The sequence below is a fragment of the Ambystoma mexicanum genome, chromosome 2q, assembly GCF_040938575.1.
Source record: "Ambystoma mexicanum isolate Mex_15411 chromosome 2q, UKY_AmexF1_1, whole genome shotgun sequence".
Classification (NCBI taxonomy): domain Eukaryota; kingdom Metazoa; phylum Chordata; class Amphibia; order Caudata; family Ambystomatidae; genus Ambystoma; species Ambystoma mexicanum.
The window spans coordinates 481,764,550-481,784,135 of record NC_090924.1 but is presented as its reverse complement, the minus strand read 5'-3'; the positions used below and the strand labels follow the sequence as shown (position 1 = coordinate 481,784,135).

The window sequence follows — 19,586 nt, the reverse complement described above, 5'->3', positions numbered from 1 at the left end:
GGGTCCCCGACATCTACTGATACTACCTATACTAACTGGCCTCCCACCTCTCGCATATCTTTACACAGGGACAGTCGGGGGAGATCCCACAGTGGGCACAAATTGAACAAGCAGCATATCCCCAATCCCCCTGAAACAGCTGCTGTTCTTTAAACTGAGCGGGAGACCAATCAGATCTGCGCTTCTCTCCTCGACAATCCACACACTCGCATGCTGGAACCTGGCAACGAAATGCTTGGGCCCACTGTCGGCAGTGGTCAACAACCCTGAGTTTATCCCAGCCAAACATGCAGCAACATTTGTGGTTTGGACCGTTGGGGGCCTGAGTGAACTCAGACAATTCTTCAGGTACAGGTCCCAGCTCACCTTCGAGGAATGCAAGAAGTTATTTTCATTACCGGAGGGGCAAAGGTTCCCGTACCTTCAGCTGCGCCAGTGGGGGTGTCACCAGACTGTTCGGCAGAGAGGCACCTGCAGATCTCGGGGCAGAGTTTCAGGGCTTTATAACCTGCTGGACTGCTTTTACCCCCAGAAATGTTTACCATATATGTCGGGTTGCGAGAAGGATTCAGGAGTGGCCATTGGGGAGGACTCTTGTAGTCAAATCTGGGAACACAACCACAAGGTCTCCAGGTGCACCACGGACAAGGCTTGCCAATGTTAACTTTTCTACCCATGGTACTACGCTCGAGACAGACTCCACTGCATGGCCTCCTCGTACCCTGAGAACTGTTGGAGAGGCTACCGAGAAAGCAGTACCTATTTCCACATGTGGTGGCTATGCCCCAAGGCCCAATCTTATTGGAAGGGGGTCCTCCCACATATCAGATCCATGTAAGCAATTGACCTGCCCTTAGACTCCTTGATCATTTTGTTGGGAGATTGCAGGGATGGGATTTATCCTCTCACTGGCCGCAAGGCCAGGCTTCTCACTCACCACCTTCTTGCAGCCAAGATCTCCCTGGCCCGTAACTGGAAAGTTGTAGACAGGCCGGTACTGGGCATGTGGTGGGGGAAACTATGGGAGAAGTTGGCTTCTGCGAAAATAACAGCCCTGAGTGAAGGGAGATACTCCTCTTATGTGGCAACCTGGCTTCCCTTTATAGAATATACGCAGGAGGTCTAGCACGGTGCGCAAAAGCCCAAACTATATAAATATCTGTCTCTAATCTAGGATTGGGAATAGACGTGTGCGCCACTAGTTGAAATGTTCATGACAGTGTACAACAATCCTATGTATACATGTTTATCTCGTATGTGCCTTTGCTTATCACAGCTCTATGGTATCCATTCACGTCTGTACTTGTAATTTGTGCTGTCACCCATGTCCCACTTAAAACCAATAAATAAAGATGTTTAAACAGAAAAAGACGCAGATGGAGTCATTGTGGAATTTTGGGTTGTAGAAAAGACTTCACCAAGCTCTGTGTGTTTACCGCCCAAGACAAACGGCAAGTGGAAGGATAAGGGGCAACCATCACCACTTATTTAGACATACGTCCAATTCTTTTCATAATAACCTCCAAGAGGTAAGGCTTCAGGCCTTCTTTGAGTCCTTCATTCAAACTTCCAGATGTTAGCCTCGACCCTTCTTCACATACATAACTGGAAAATTCTCCAACCCAAAGTTTACAATGAAACTACGGGAGCAAAAGTGTTTTTTCACGATTTATTCTCCCCATTTGGAGAGGAGATATGGTTTCCACAGCCACCTCTGCCCCGTCTCCCTGCATACATGGGTTCACATCTGTGGCAAATCAGAGTTGGCCTACTTCATCTTGTCCCCAATGGACGAATCTCTATCTGTAACAGCCACCATTCATTTTTGCACATGGTCAATGTCTCATTGGAGAGGCTGAAGACTAAGCACACAGGACTACAGATCAGAGACATTGGCCCTCATTCTGACTCAGGCGTTAAGGGGTTTACGGCGCCGTAAAAGGCGCCGACCCTTAACGCCTGATTACAAGGTTCCCTTTGCGGGATGGCTTTTAACGGCTGCTTTTTTGCAGCCGTTAAAATCCATGCCGCAAAGGGACCTTGGCGATAATTACGGCACCGTAATTTACGGTGCCGTAATTATCGCCTTTCCCCATTCCCATTATGCCCTATGGGGCGAAAATGGGAATGGGGAAGGGTAAAATGGGAAATGGGGATTTACCGCCCCACTCACCTTGGAATGGGGCGGTAAATCTGCCAACCACCATGGCGTAAACATAGTTTACGCCATGGTGGTAAGGGTACGACCCAGGCGGTAACTTACCGCCTGGGTCGTAATGAGGGCCATTGACTCACCTGTGTGGGGGAAGCCAGCACCTAATTTGCCTTTTATCATTTTGATTAGCCCATCACCTTCATGATATCACCCAAAGGAATAATGTAAAGAAATATGGTTTACAATCGCCATTCAAGAGTGTATTGATGAGCTGCCATCTCTTAATGATTGTCATTAAATCACAGGTTTTTGAGTGTCCAGCATTTTTGGGAATGTTTCACTTCTTTGTTCTCATTTTTGTAAGAGTCCATACTTTCGGAGGAGTGCATCTGTAGATGGGTCACGACCTCTGAACATTCGGAATACCTCCAGAGGGGGCGTTCCACCACCCAAGCTTAGAAACGTATCACGAAACCTACGGAAAGCATACATTTCAAGTATCATTTCAAGAAGATTGATTTGTTAAAAAATACATATCTGAGCACGAGTTAAATCTTTGATATCAAACAGATTGGCATTCATAGTGTTTTTACTTAACTAAAACATGTTAATTGCCACAAGTGAACCTGATAAAAAAGCAGACGGATGAATGCTGTGCCACGAACCTCAAATTTTAAACAGCGTTTCATTCAAAATGTGCTTTTGGTAACTGTTAGACTGGATATATATAATTTTGAATCGTATATGATGCAACAATTTGTATTTTTCACCTTTACTCTTTCATCCAGTCCTCTTTCCCACAGACTTATGGGATAACCTGCTATTGTTGGAACCGTGGATGGAACCACATTTCTTTTTCACAAGCATTAAAATAGTGGCCTACGGGGGCCGATCCCCCATACCAACTCTCTGATGTTCCCACTTTCTTCAGAATTCCATTTTGTCTGCTTGTGCAGGTTTTGATCAATATACTCTTCCCACTAATGCTTTTCTTGGGGGAATTCAGCTTGTTTTTCGGCAAGCAAGGGCATTCTGTCCACTGGCTTCCTTGCACAACTCCATGGCCGCCTGTGCACGCAAGGATCACAGACGAATGCCATAACTGCAGTTACCAATTCTCCACAGCTGATCCAACAGCTGCGATAAAAGCTTATGCCTTCATGTTACCCATGTGATTCTGTCAGCACAGTCATTATAGGATCATGTACACCATGGCATGACAGATTATGTTTCTGTTCCCCCAGGATTTCTTCCAAATGAATACATTTAAAGCAACGGTAATGAAGGAGCTCTCTAACCAGGTTTCCGAACAGGAAAACTAAAAGTTCCTGGACAAGCTTTCCTTGTTTGGAGGCCACCCACATTGGTCACTAAAACTGTATTGTGATAGCCACACTACCTAATACAGAGATTTTCTCTGAGATTCCTTTGTGGCCTAAAGATTCCGAAGCGATCTGCAAGGTACACTGACGTGCCTGAAAACAACGGGGCTCGTGTTCATCAGAGCTGTAACGTGATTGAAAGGCGTAAAAGCCTCGAGTAAATCTTTAACGCCTTCCAATCACGCCACGGCTCATTTTCAAGCATTTGTATGGCAGAGAGGAGGGCTGGAATGCAAACTGCGTTTCTGCCACCTCACTCCTCTCAACCATACAAATGCTCCAGCATCAATGGTAGAGATGGACATGGGGTCTGCCCACTTTATGCACTATCATAAAGCGGGCAAACCACATAGGGATCCATTGTACACTCTCCCTGCCATGCCAGGCAGTTTTCCATGACTTTGCACTGCAGAGTGCAAATGCGAAGGGCAGAAGGCAGCGTACACACTTGTATGCCGACTTTTGCCCTTTACAAATGCACCCAGCAGAACAAAAGGTGAACATTTGGCAGCAGGGAGCCGTTTACATTACAGTGTAAACATAAATTTCCCGCCGTTAAATTTCACTCTGGGGCTCCAATGGGGCTCATGTTCATCAGAGCCTTAACGTGATTGAAAGGCGTAAAATCCTTGACTAAGGCTTTAACACCTTCCAATCACGCCACGGCTCATTTTCAAGCATTTGCATTGCGGGGCGGAGGGGCGGGACACAACTTACATAACCACCTCCCACCCCTTACTCTTGCCATACAAATGCCCCAGCATCTGTGCCGGCATGGATTTTCATTACGTTCTGGACCAAAATGAGCTCCATTTTGCTTCACTCCAAGATAAGACCTATATTTACTGGATGTAAGCTCCGAGGGCCTTGTTAGGTCAGGTTTAATGCCATCAATACAAATTATTACTTATGATTTTCTTTTTTTCGAATAGTATCTTTTTTGTATTTTGTACCTTGCCTTTCTAATCATTTGTTTTAAATAATTGTTTTTGGATCTAATTATGTTTTTCAACCCTTTTTATTTTCTGTACCCTTATTTAAGTTTTAGTTCAAGGGGGTTTGATGTTGTTTTGTTACATCATGCAGCTATCTGGGGCTAGCAGGAGGGAAGATTCTAGGAGCAGCAATTTAGGTCAGTTCAGAATTCGACACCAGGTGATCACTTATGGATAAATGGTGTCTGTAGTCTGTACTTGCAACCTGGACGTTTGTATGTGTGCCTTTTACTACACTATTCCTTTAATAAACAGCCTTACATGAAAGATGCTGCCTACAAGTCATCTCTGCGTGCAATATACAACATGTTACTTGTGGGTGTCCACCAAGCTGGACGGACACATCCTTATGCTGCAGGGATGTTTATTTGTGAATTAGAATGGAACAACAGGAACCAATTCCTGTCACAATGCTAAAGGCTTTTTCTCCTGGTTCTTTAGGCTTCAGCACAACCCTTTTCAATGCCCAGCTCCTTGTTACTGCACAGGTAGGTCAGACGGGTGGAAGCCTGGTTTGAACTTTTCCAGCATGCCAGACTTAGGCTAGAATTTTGATATTTGAAATCAGTCCGTATGATAACTCCTTCTTTCTTTACTGTTCTCGTAAAGGCAAAAAGGAGAAAACAAGATAAAATGTAACAGCACTCCGATTCCTTCTACGCCCACCACTGACTTCACGTCTTTCCATTTTATGGGCAAGGCCCTGGTACACACCTTAGCGACCTCCATAACAAGCTCCTTGATTCCCTTTTCTTCTTTCCTATTGTTAAAAAAGGGGGCAGGGGAATAACTTGACAGCAAATGGTCTCTTCGACTATTAGGCCAAGTGTGGCTTCCTTTACTCTAGATCCTCCTCTCTTCTCCCCTCCGTGGTGGGTGATAAAAGCTCTGTCACCATTTTGGCTTATATTGGTCCTGAAAGGTCCCCCAGGCTGAATGCATAGAGAGAGTTCATGGTCTGTTACCTGAAAGGGTTAGGCTAAACTGAGGAAGGACACCACGCTTTCGCTCAAGATACCCACCTAAAACCTCACAAGTCAGCCACGGCATCTCACAGATCACAGGCCACACTAAACAAATGACTAATTTAACCACACACACCCTGCCCAATGAACCACACACCTCCACTACAACGGAAGCAACCATAAAGACAAAGAAAAACCTACTCCTATGACACCCTCTAACCTGCAATGTGCACTGATCAATGCCAGATCCCTTCCTGCACACGCCATTGAAATCCATTACCTCCTAACCAACCTCGACCTTGGCATACTAGCCATCACGGAAACCTGGCTACACAATGCAGCTGGACCTGCCCTTTCGCTAGCCATTCCACCAGGATACATCATCATCAGACAAGATAGACCCCTAACCACAGGTGGGGGAGTAGCCCTTATAGTTAAGGACCACCTAGAAATATGACAAACCCCCTCCAATCTCAGAGAATATTGACACCCTTTCAGCCAAGATCTCACTATTCGCCAACACCACCATCACCATTATTCTAGCATGTCGCCCACAAGGCCCTATATCTGACTTCCACTACAACCTTACACACCTCCTAGCAGAAAACCTTAAAACAACAACTAAAAACATCCTCCTAGGCAATCTCAACCTGGGATTCAATGACCAGAAGGACAGACCGTCCATAGCTTTAGCATAAGCACTCCAAGATCTAGGCTTCTATAAAAAAAATCCACACACCGCAAAGGACGCACCCTTGATTGGGTAGCGGACCATAACTGCAACATCGACATCAGGTTCAACACACCCATCCCATGGTCCGACCACTCACTTATACAATTCATCAACCCAAGACTTGCAACCACAGCTATAAAACTAAGGCCAACATTACCAACTATGGCTAGGAGCGCCTGGAACCTCCCTAAAGAAAGGATTATTCCCTATCTAGACACACTCACCACTAACCTCCCTTCTGCGTCTGACCCAGCGGTACTGGCAGACATCTACAAATCCACAATCAGAACAGCAATAGACATTTTCGCCCCTCTCCAAAACAAAAAAGCAAAAACACCAAAAATTCCAATACTTGGTTCTCATCAGAACTAAAGGAACTGCGCACCAAAATACGCCAAGCACTCAACAAATGGCAAAGCTCACCTAACGCCTCTTCACTATCCCTGTACAAATCGATAGCCACACAATACAAAAAGCCATCATTACAGCCAAATCCACCTCATACAATGAGAGAATCTCCAATGACAGATCAGAATCAAAAGAACTCTTCGCCATTTTCAAAGAACTATCCACACCAGTCACCAAGACCCAAGAGATCGTTAAAGATCAAAGGTGGTGCAACACCATACAGTCCGCCCTTCTAAACAAAATTGAGCTCCTACAGAAGAAAATTCTGGACCACCACAAAAATCTCACTCAGTATCTCAAGGCAGCCTCCCACGTTGAGACTGAAACAGAGGCCACTAAAGACCCAATCACACCTTTCAAGTTCAGAGAAGGAACAAGTTACTTACCTGTTACTGTTGTTCTCCAGCATGGGTCTGGCATGGATTCACATGCTCATGAATATTCCCCGTCGTCAGGCCGGGAATTCTCGGTAAAGAAAAATTCAGTATCAGTTTCGTTTCTGATCTGTCTTTCTCAGTAGTAACCAATCACTGGTCTCTGGGTCATACTGCCCCCAGCCAATGAGTGCCCTCTCCCTAAGCCCCGCCTCTGGCAGCCAGCTTCAGATTTGGGAGTACGCAAAGTGGCAGTATGACCAAGTGAAGAGTGGCAGAGGGGTAGGAGGGAGAGTTCGCACGTGAATCCATGCCAGACCCATGCTGGAGAACAACAGTTACAGGTAAGTAACTTGTTCCTTCTCCAGCATGGGGTCTGGCATGGATTCTCATGCTCATGAATATAAGAATACATAGCAGTACACACATGCACAACCAACGGGAGGTGGAAAAGGCTCAACATTAAGCATTACATCAAAAACTCAAAATTAAGCAATTCTTACCTCCTCACCAGGCTCACCTTAGGCGAACAGGTTGCGCAGCACCGCTTGGCCGACCCTGGACACCTCCCTGGAATCCCAGTCGACGCAGTAGAATCTCGTGAAGGTGTGCGTCGACCTCCACGTAGCAGCCCTGCAGATGTCCAGCAGGGGCACACCAGACAAGAACGCTGTGGTAGCAGCGATAGCTCTGGTCGAATGGGCTCTCGGACGGCCAGGCAACGGTCGGTTTGCCAACCGATGACAGTGCGTGATGCAGCCGGAGAGCCATCTGGAAATGGAAGCCTTCGAGAGAGCCTTCCCTTAGTTCATAGGTCTAAAGTTCACAGATAGCTGTGATGTCTTCCGAAAACTCTTCGTGCGGTCCACGTAGTACTTCAGCGCTCTAGCCACATCCAGCGAGTCCTCTCGGCCGGTGACGAAGGCGACGGGAAGAAAACAGGTAACACCAAGGGCTCGTTGAGGTGGAAGTCCGACGGCACCTTGGGCATAAAAGAGGGGTGCGTCCTCAGCACCACCCTCGTGTCGTGAAAAGTCAAGTATGGAGGCTTGCAGGATAGGGCCTGGATCTCTCCCACTTGCCATGCGGAGGTGATGGCCACAAGAAACACACTCTTCCACGACAGGAACTTCAACAGTGCCGAATGCAGGGGCTGGAATGGCGCCCCCATGAGCCTGGTCAGCACCACGTTGAGTTGCCACGCCGGGGCAGGGGCCTTCACTGGCGGGAACGATCAGAACAGTCCCTTCATAAATTCCTTCACCAGGCGATGGGACCACAAGGACACCCGTCCTGTGGTTCTGGTGTATCGGGAGATCGCAGCCAGATGTATCTTGATGTAGGCGTGAGCCAGTCCAGCCTTGGCCAGCGGCAGCACTTGAGGGGCCGTAATCCGTAGGGGGTTAATCTTCTGTGCACGGCACCAGACAGAAAACCTCTTCCACTTATGTCTGTAGCACTTTAGAGATGAGGACGCCCTGGCCTTTGCAAGGACCTCTCTGCAGTGAGCCGGGATAGCGTACCCTCCAAACTCTAGTGCTGCAGGAGCCAGGCCTGCAAGTTCAGCGACACCGGGTCGTGATGAAGTATGGCGCCTCTTTCTCTGGAGAGAAGATCCGCGTCCGTCGGCAGCTTGACTGGTGGGGACGCTGACAAGTCCAGAAGGTCCGGGAACCAGATCTGCCTCAGCCACGCCGGTGCGACGAGGATCATCCTGCAACGGGACCTCTTGAGCTGGCTGACGAGTCGGAGCAGCAACGGCAACGCAGGGAACGCATATAGGTACAGGCCGTCACAGGAGAACGAGAAAGCATCGCCCATGCTCCTCGGCTGTGGAAACCTGCTGGCGAACCTCTGGCACTTGGAGTTCGTCGCCGTCGCGAACAGGTCAATCTGCGGTTTTCCCCATCATCGGAAGAGTCGATCCACTTGATCCTAACGTAGTTCCCACTCATGGCACGAGCGCAGCTCCCTGCTGAGTGAGTCGGCAATGGTGTTCTTTATCCCTGCCAGATGAAAGGGCACCAGAAACATCCCTTGGGCCAATGCCACAGATCCTGGGCTTCCTTGGAGAGGGCTGGGGATCTGGTTCCTCCCTGCTTCCGGATGTAGAACATCGTGGTGGTGTTGTCGGTGAAGATTCTCACCACCTTGCCCTTGAGGGACGGGAGAAAGGACCTGTGGGCCAGGAACACTGCAAAGGCCTCTCGCGTGAAGTTCTCTGGTGTGCGCTCCCCACCCTTCCAGGGAGGCATCTGTCATCACTGTTATCTGGTGGAATGGGGTCTGAAAGTCTGTGCCCGCCGTCAGATGAGCGCGGGTGCCCCACCACCGGATCGCTCGTCGGAAGGTCTCGTTGAGCGGGATCCTGTCCTCGAAGCTGCCCGTCGCTTGGATCCAGCGGGAGTCGATGAACTCTTGCAGAGGGCGCATCCGAAGCCTGCACAGGCGCATTAGATATATGCAGGAGGACATCATCCCGAGGAGGGACTTGATGGACCTCACCCTGGCCACGTCCGTGGCCAGCAGACGCTGTACCTTGCCCAGGATGGCCTTCGTCCTTTCCTCCGACGGCAAGGCCAGATGCGCCACTGTGTTGAGCTTGGCTCCCAGAAACAGTGCGACTTGTGACGGGACCAGGTGGGATTTGGGAAAGTTGATGGAGAATCCCAGATCCATGAGCAGCTTTACGGTCTTTGCTGTGTGATCTACAGCGAGCTCTCATGTCCTTGCTCGGATGAGCCAGTCGTCCAGGTAGTGGTAGACGTGGATCCCCTGAGGGCACAGCCGTGCCGTCACCAGTGCGAGGCACTTGGTGAACACCCTGGGTGCCGACTTCAATCCAAACGGGAGGGCCTTGAACTGGTAGTGCCGTAGGAACTTTCGGTGTCCTTTCAGAATGGGTACGTGGAAGTACGCATCCTCCAGATCCAACGATGACAGGAAATCACCCTCCTCCAGCTGTCCCAGCACATGCTGGAGGGTGACCATCCGGAACTTCTGTGCCATGATGTACTTGTTCAGTCGTCGCAGGTCCAGGATGGGACGCCATCCTCCTGTCTTCTTTTTCACGAGGAAGTACCTTGAGTATACTCTGGAGCCCCGGAGCCTCTTCGGGACGAGCTCGATGGCACCTTTTTTGAGCAACGCCCTTACCTCCAATAGCAGTTAAGGGACGTGATTTTCCTTCCTGGCCACGGGTGGAATGAGGGGGCACTTTTTTAGAAATTCGAGGGCGTGCCGCGGGGCCAGGGCGTCCAGCACCCAACGGTCAGTGGAGATGGACTCCCACATGCTGACGAACTTCGCCAGCAGGCCTCCCACCGGGGTGCTTCGGTGGGGGCCTGACACCGCTGTCGGTTCAATCTTGCTTGGAGGACGCCTTGCCGCCTTGGCCTCCCTGGCGACGACGGCGGGGCCCACCCGACTTGCCTCGTCCTCTATAGGCTTCCTGTGACGAGGAGCGGGCCGCTTGGCGGTACGTAGAGAAGCCACCGCTGAATCCCTTGGAGGCACCCTGCTTGCCTCCGGTGCTCCGAAAGGACGGCCTTCGTTGCCGGAGAACGCCTAGGGCCCTAGCTGTCTCTGTGTCCGCCTTGATGGCTTGGAGGGACTCATCCACCGTTTTCCCAAACAGGTTGTTCCTGTCGAACGGCATGTCCAACACCTTGGCTTGTACATCCTGGCGGAAATCTGTCGCCTTTAGCCACCCTCGTCATCTAAGGCAAACGCTGTTGCCTAGCTGGCGGAAACCGGTGTCAGCAATGTCCGTTGCCACCGTAATGGCGTGGTCCGACGCCACTTCGCCTTCTTGCAAGATCTCCAGGGCCTCGGCCCTCTTGTCATCCGGTAGGAAGTCCAACAGGGGAGCGATCTTGTACCATAACTCCCTGTCGTAGCGGGCCACGATCGCGAGAGCGTTGGCCGCCTTAATCGTTGTTGCCGCCGACAAGATAACTCGTCGTCCCATTGCGTCCAGCTTCTTCCCTTTGCCGTTGAGGCCGATGCCCCCCCGCTTTCTTCTTGGCCGCCGCTGAGACGACCGAGTCAGGGATCGGTTGTGCCCTAAGGCACAAAGGAGCCGCGTCGGGGACCCGGTACTACTTCTCGTACCGATCCCTCTTGGCAGGCGTCGTAGACAGGTTCTTGAGAAGGGTGAGACCCTCGTCCCAGATTTCCTCCAGCAGAGGCACGGCGAGGACTGCCTTCCTCTTGGCCTCACGCTGTTGTTAAAGGAAACCTTCTTTCTTCTTCTCTTCGGGGCAGAGCTGAAAAAGCTTGGATGCCCTGGCGATCATTGCATGGAAAGATCCGATCTCGTCGGACGGGGAGGCCCGGGCTGGCGATGGGAGCTCTGTCACGTCATCACCGCCGTCGTCGTCGCTACCCGTTGTGGCCGTGTCCGTTCCTGTGTCATCCCCAGGGACGGGGGATGTGGGTAAAGGCTGAACAGGCTGCGAGGGCTGAGAAGGCGGGGCTGGATGGATCCGTCTTCTCTTGTTCGGGGGGCTTCCCGCCGGGCCCGGCTCTGGCTCCTCCATCGAGCCTGGTTCCGGATCCTCCGTCGGTGGTAAGGGCAATCTCGTCCTTATCTCCGAACATAAGGATTGTATTGCCAACAAAATGGCCGCCGAGTTATCCTGCGGCTCCGGAAGCAACGGGCGCGACGGGTGACTAGGACCCTCGCCGGTGCCGCCGTCACTCTCGTCGTCACCCTCGTCGGGATCCCTCCCGTGGGGACGGGCCTCTTCGACGCCCTCGTCGAGGCCCTCTAAGACTTCTACCAGCTCCTCCTCGGATGCTGTGTCCGTGTCCACAATGGCCACCATCCCCCCCCTCTTTTTCCGCCGTGGTCTTCACGGGGGTCTTTTCGATGGGTCTGAGGTCGCCTCCACTGGTGTAGCCTCCACAGCATGGGTGCGCCCACTTCTCAAAAGACCAACTTTAGACCCTGAAAATGACTACAACTACAGACCCATCACCACCGTCCCCTTCTTGCTCAAGATCCTTGACAAATTGGCCTACACCCAAATCCAGCAGTACCTGGAAGAAAATCACATTCTAGGGAAAAGAAAATCAGGCTTCCGTCCAGGACACAGAACTACTCCCTACTCGATCTAAAAATACAACTCGGCGACATCATGGACAAAGGCAAACCCGCACTCCTACTCCTGTTGGATCTGTCCACTGCCTTTGACCTGGTCAACTACGACATCGTAGGCATGCAACTGAAAAACGAAGCCCCCTTCTCTCCCCAATCCATCGCCTGGGTTATCCTCCTTCCTCAAGGGTTGACTCATGAATGTCTTCTCTGACTCCGCCTGCGCCACCCCGACCACCATCCACTGTAGAGTCCCACAAGGCTCATTTACAGCTCCGACACTGTGTAACCAAAAAAATCCAAAAAACAGCTTCACACGTGATTAGTTGCAAGAATCGCTAGTACTATGTCATCATGTCATCAAATATATTAGACAAAGCGATAGAAATTCACATATTTTAATGAATGTATACAAAATGTTCAAAAATACATCATGAATCTGGTATTATAGGGCTAGCACAAACAAACCCATAGTTAGGCCAATGCACCGACACTGTACAATATATATGCACCCTCCCTCTTTTCAATGATCTTGATCGACGCAGCATAGCCTACACCAACTATGCCGACGACACCCAAGTTCTACTCCCACTCACAGGCATCTATGAACAAAATGCTGCAACACTAACCAAGATCTACACAGCCATTCAAACTTGGATGGCAGCCAACTGCCTCTGTTTAAATGGAGACAAAACAGAGATCCTCATAGTAGGCACCAAGGAAAGCTTAAACAAAGTCCCACCTCAGTACAAAACCTTTAATATTGACAACTCCACCATTACGGTCTCCTCATCAGTAAAAACCTTAGGAGTATACATTGACTCTACCTTATCAATGTCACGCCAGGTCAATGCCATAGCCTCCTCCGCCGCGCTCACCACCAAGATAATCAATGCCTGTCTTATGACGCCCCGCCTCACCTATCTGAAAGGATCACCCTTAATTCATCCACCAGACCTACCAGATCCCATCTGACCAACCAGATCTATATACCCACCTTCAAAAGAAGCAAGACTGATAGGCGTTTATCATCCCTTTGTGAAAGTTCAATAAACACCCTTGAACTGTGGTCACTTGTGTCAGTCTTACTGCTGATACCATGCCTTCCTTACAGTATATAAACTGACAACAAAGTCAAACCTCACTTTAATGTGAGCTTTCGTATGTATAGGAGGCGTAAAAAACATGTGCACTTAATGTCTGCATATGTTACTTATACACCATACACTCTCATGTCAAACACTTACACACCAAACACACATACGCTTTACACAATACATTCTCATGACACACACTTACGGCAAACAGTCTAACAACACACACCTTTATGACACATGCTCTTACAATAAATGTTCTTATAACATGCACACGTCTGATTCATTTACAATACACTTATGACACACACAACACACAATCCTATGACACACCCTCTTATGGCAAACACTTAATACACTCTCTTATGGCTTATGTACAACACACATATAACACACACATAAAACACAAACGGTTATGAAACATAGAATTACAACACATGCTAGAATGACACACTCAGAATCCATGTAGATCTTTAATACAAACTGTACATATACGTGTGGGAGATGCACATTTAGTCAAATTTACACTGATATATGTACGGAAACTCACGTCCAAGTCAGAACTAACGATGAAGACATTTTTCATATGTTTATTAAACGTATAAGAGACATAGGGCCTCATTGCACGGTAGGCGGTAAGGTAAAAACGATGCCGGTAAAGGATTACCGGCATCGCTAACCGCTCCTGCCAATTACGACCCGCCTACCTGCTATTAGTGGCACGGTCGCGGGGACGCGACCCCTCATGGCGGCAATAGCGGCATGGCGGAAATAGGAGTCAATCACAAGTCATGCGGACATGCAAATAGCGGCATGGAGCAGGCCCAAAAAGCCCATACCGGCATGGCGGAAATACTGGCATCGCGAACCTCCCGTAAAGGGCCATGTGCAGTGTTCCCAACTGCCACAGGTGCCCACAATCAGCACAGGTGGAGGCAATGGAGACTGGGCCAGCCCAAAAGGAGCACACCATACCCCTTCCCACACCCATTCACACACCAACATGATTCCAATACTAGTAGCATTACATGGGCTGGAGGACATGATTGCATTGCAACAGCAACAACAACAGGGAGCACAGAGGAGACGCAGGAGGGCGAGACAGGCCCAGCAAGCCCCACCAGTACCACGGAGGCAGCCGCCAATCCCCAGGATCAGAGCCAGTCCATTCAACCTAACCCCTGAGCAGATACACACCATGTATCGTCTGGACCGGGATACCATCACCACCATTGTGGACTTGATACACAACGACATCATCAGCCTTATAGACATCTGTACTGCCATCCCCCCTCTACTGAAGGTGGTTACTGTGCTCCACTTCCTGGCCGCAGGCACCTACCAGCATTCGGTAGGGCAGATGCATGGCATATCACAACCAGTATTCTCACGCACGCTGAACCAGGTGCTCGATGCCCTCCTGAAGCACACAAGTGAACACATATCCCTGCCACAGACTGCCCAGGAGATCTCCAACACCAAAGTTGGCTTCCATTCAGTGGCAGGCATCCAAAGTTGCATCGGGGCCATCGACTGTACCCATGTGGAATTGGTGGTCCCACATGCCAATGAGGCAGTCTACCGAAACAGAAAGCAATACCACTCCATCAACGTCCAAATGGTATGTGACTCTAACAAGATCATCACACATTGTTGTGCCCGATATCCCGAATCAACCCATGATTCAATGGTCCTGCGGAACTCAATGATACCATGCTACATGGAGCGACATGCTAGACAACGTTCGTGGCTACTTGGTGAGTAGCATGGCAAGCACATGGCAGTGTGATATGGGGAGTAGATTTGGGGGGGAGAGATGCATACTCCAACTGGGTGTGATTGGGAGGGGAGATGCATACTCCAACTGGGTGTGATTGGGGGGGAGATATGCATACTCCAACTGGGTGTGATTGGGGGGATATATGCATACTCCAACTGGGTGTGATTGGGGGGGGGGATATGCATACTCCAACTGTTTGAGTTTAGTTTACAGGATAAACAATGCCCATACAGAAATACACCACTGTCCCCAAGGCAGCCCAGACTGGACCTGACACATGAAAACCACATGCAAGTAGTAAGCTGCACAACAATGAAATGAAGCCATTACCCCAACCATGCCATACCCATCCACATGTACATTGCACATCAGACTGCACCCTCTACAATACAATGCAGCAACATGCAGCCAATATGGACAATGGAAATGTACGTGGAACAGTATCACAACGGAAATGCGACCTTGAGTGCATACAAAGGGATCACCTGTAGCCATTATACTGATTCACACCCGTACACCACTACAGAAGTGCCGCATGACAGCATGGGGACATCAACTTTGGAATGGCAGTTCACTAGCAGTGTGGTTCAAACGGTGCCAGGACCAGAGGACACGAATGACTGGACCTCACCCAGTACATGGCAATAACTGCCGTAGGCATGCGCAGTGCATGTACACTTGCAAGGACTACATCACCTTCCTACATCGCAGTTACTTTGATTACCTCCATACATGTAGGGATTTGTGGATGTCATTCACAATGCTAAGTTGACTTGTGTGATAAGTACTAGTTCCACTTGATGTAATCATTTACACATACCCATTGTTGCACCCATGCAGGTGATGCTGGCTATCCCTTGAAGAGGTGGCTCCTTACCTCTGTACGGAACCCACAGAACAGGCACGAAGAGGAATACAATCGTGCACATACCCGCACCCGTGTGGTAATTGAGCAGACATTTGGCCTTTTGAAGACACGGTTTCGGTGCCTCAGCAGGTCGGGTGGGGCACTCCTGTACGAGCATGAGAAGGTGGCCAAGATCACCATGGCATGTGTCATGCTGCACAATATGTGCATCAGACGGAATGTGCCACTGCCCCCTGACATTGAACTGCAACCACCTGGTGAGGATGATGATGAGGATGAGGAGGGAGAAGATGGGGCTGCACGTCATGCAGGTGGCGATGCACAGGAGGGACATGCTGTGCGCCAGCATCTGATAGACCAATATTTCTAATACACATGGATGAAGAGGGTGCAATGGATGTGGGTATTGGGGCACTGGGATTTGTGGTGAAATGTACACTGTGCTCTGTCCACCAGTAAAGCTCACATACACAATGTCCACTCCTGTGATTCGTCATGTCACCAGTGTGTATTAAGTATCGTACGTAAATGAAGTGCATGGACCCGACAACACAAACACCTTTTACCCCTTACCCCCACAACTCTCCCAAACACCCTTTACACCCTCCCCCACAACTCTCCCAAACACCCTTTACCCCCCTCCCCCACAACTCTCCCAAACACCCTTTACCCCCTCCCCCCACAACTCTCCCAAACATGGCTTGCACATCAGTGCAGCATTGCAGTACACATGTCCCCAACATCAGGCTGGCCCTACTTCCCACCCCCTCTGCCACCATTGGGGGGTTGTGAGGTTGTGCGCCGCATAGCACGCATGGACCTGCGCAGGGGGCGGGTCTGCCTTGAGCTGGCAGAGGAGGAGGTGCTCGGTTGGCCAGGTGCCGGTGGGGGGTTCTGCCTATCCATAGAAGCTGCGATGCATGTGAGGACCTGCCTCACAGCTGATATCTCCTCACATATGCAGTTCGTGCTGACCTCTATGGCTTGTTTGATGCCCTTGGCATGTTCCCTGCACTCATCCCTCGCCAGGGCAGCCTCGCCCACATGCTGGCCGACCAGCGCAGTGATGTCTTCCTGGCGTTGTCGGATGATGGCCATGTCATGGCCTCTCTGTTTGCGTTGTACGGTACCTGCCGCACCTTGTGGCATATGTCCACCATCAGGTGATGTCACTGTGGGACTCCAGCACCCTGCCACAAATTCATCCCCAGACTACTCATGGCTGCTGGCATGTGATGTGGGCCGTGGGCTCTGTTGACTGCTGCGGGCTGGGTGTATGGTGTTCAATGGGTGAGATATAAGTATCCTCCACATCGGACATGGGTGCCGTGGCAGCTGCCTCGCCGATGGAGATATTTGCGGCGGACAGTGTCCCTTCCGCAGGTGGATCCGGCATGGTGGGAATTGCTGGAGTGGGTGCTGCAATTACGTCTGGCGGACTTTCACGTCTTGGTGACGTGGGTGGCTGTGTGGGTTTTGCCCTCTGCGGGAGTGCAGGCTTTCCAGTGCCCCTCGATGTGCTGGCCATGGTGCCTGCTTCCATTCCCCTGCCCTGTTTCTTAAGAGGTGGGGCCTTCGTTGCAGTGTCCTGCTCCTCGCTGTCAGATTATGAGCCTGTGGGGGACAAAGAGGGATATCAATGGTGATGGGTCAACGTGCATCATGCAGATGTTGTTGTTCCTGCTGTTCTATGCATTTGTACTTCATGTTTGGCCATACAGGTCGTTGGCCAGATGGGTGGGTCATACATGCATGAGTCTGGGTGACACGTGTCTGGGGTGCTGCATGCATGTGTTTGTGTGGGGATGTGCACAGCATATGGGCAGGGCTGTGTGCATGTATGTTTGATGGCCCCATCCATGAGCTGATTTGTGGGTCACATTTGTGGGATTACCTCATGTTTCGCAGTGCAGTGTTTTGTGTGGACACTCACCTCCATCTGACGATGACGGCACACCTCCCTCCATTTCACCTACTCCCTCTATAGATTTGACCCCAATGGTGCTGGCACAGGTCTCCTCCCACTCCTGCAGCTTTATTCGGGATCCTCCACCGCCTCCTGTGCCCATGGCCAGGCTCCTGTTGGCTGCTAGGATACTGCGTACACGGAGGCGTAGATGACTTTACGGGCCACCTCTCCCCAGATCTCCTTCTTAATTAGTGTGGGACACTGCATCTCATTTGCAAACACGACCTCTGCGTTGGCTGCTCCTTTTTTATGGCCTTGAGCAATCTCAGTGGTTGTATGGATGGTTTTGGCAAGCTGTGGTGTAGCTGAAGGTCCTGGGGGCAGAGGATGGCAATGGATTGTTTTTTTGAAGATGGCCGCCATGCTCTTTCCCGTTCCTGTGCGATGACGCTACTTCCGTTTCCACTTATTTACGGTCACCGCTAATGCCGTATTCTAGGACGGCGGAAGTGCAATCAGCGCTTTCCTAGGTGCCGCTAAGGGTCTTTTTGGGGCCTGTAACGGCATGGCGGTAAGGTCCTTACCGGCATGGCACAAAGCTTGTGCCCGCGTACTCGTGATGCCATGCAATTAGCGGGCTTCTTCCTACACGGACACGTTATTAGCGCCATGCCGGTAAGGACCGTTAGTTACCGCCTACCGTGTCATGAGGCCCATAAATTGTATACATGTATGAACTGTAAAACGTTTATACGACTCCTAAACGTATAAAGACTCACATCAAAGTTAAACCTCACTTTTATGTGCGTTTTCATACATATAGGAGACATAAAGGACATGAGCATTTCATATGACTTCACACCAAACACTCATGCACTACTTTACTTTTTTTTTACATTTAACTTGTTTGTGGTTACAAAAAAACCTCAGAACACATTACAAACCAAATACAATACATTTTATTAAATACATTCAATAATTAATCTTTAAAAATATTACAAATACAATTCATCACACAGGAAAAAAAGGAAAAAACTATACTAGTTCCATACAATTTTCCATACCTTATAGATCTTTAATGATTTTTAAAATAAGTTGCCAGATATAAAATACACTATAATTTAAAGCCTGGTTATTTCCCGAAATTAATGTAAAACCAAGCCTGTTGATTGTGTTATCTATTTACCCTCTAACATAAATATTCTCCAAGTTCTTTTAGCTGGTTAATAAGTGTCTTGTTTCTATTTCAAGATTGCAGATTATGCATTGATGTTCTATTAGTGGAATTATACAGGCATAGTTGGGCAATTGTTCTGAAGAATAAATCTCATTATTTTAGCATTACTCGTTTTAATCAAGTAGGAGAGGAGACTGGATTATTAACTGGGAAGCTCTGCATAATGTAATTATGGAAATAGGACTTTTTACTTAGTTTGTGCATATCCCTGTCTCTTTCCCATACAGCTGCCTTTTGTTTGATCTCTTTTTCTACTATACCCAAGTGAAAAGGAAGCATGATCTCAACATTAATCTTATTTAAAAAGTCATATATCTCACTCGCCCAAGGGCCTATGATCTCTTGAGAACATTCCTTTTCCCATATTACTGAAAAATTATAATACATAGATGTCATATTATCCTTTTATGAGATCATTTTTAGCATCAATAAAGCTGTAATCACTTTATTTCGTGTAATTAGAGACATCAGCCCTGATTTGCTTCGTATGGTTTCTATAGGGGTAGACATGGAGAGACTCAATGTGGTACGCCAATTCCGTAAGCCAGCTAACCTCCTCATTTAGAAAAAATTCTGTTCCGTAAA

General features: G+C 49.3%; 1 protein-coding gene across 2 annotated transcripts in view; it reads right to left on the bottom strand.

The window, feature by feature from the left end:
- Nucleotides 1–1,655: 1,655 nt before the first annotated feature.
- The window catches only part of LOC138569537 (uncharacterized), a 1,144,950-nt gene continuing 1,127,019 nt past the window's right edge, over nt 1,656–19,586 (bottom strand). For both annotated transcript variants that reach the window (XM_069647595.1, XM_069647596.1), the window contains exon 19: nt 1,656–2,630. In XM_069647595.1, coding sequence (XP_069503696.1) covers nt 2,507–2,630 — 124 coding nt within the window. In that variant the 3' untranslated portion in view covers nt 1,656–2,506. The remainder of the gene's footprint in view (nt 2,631–19,586) is intronic.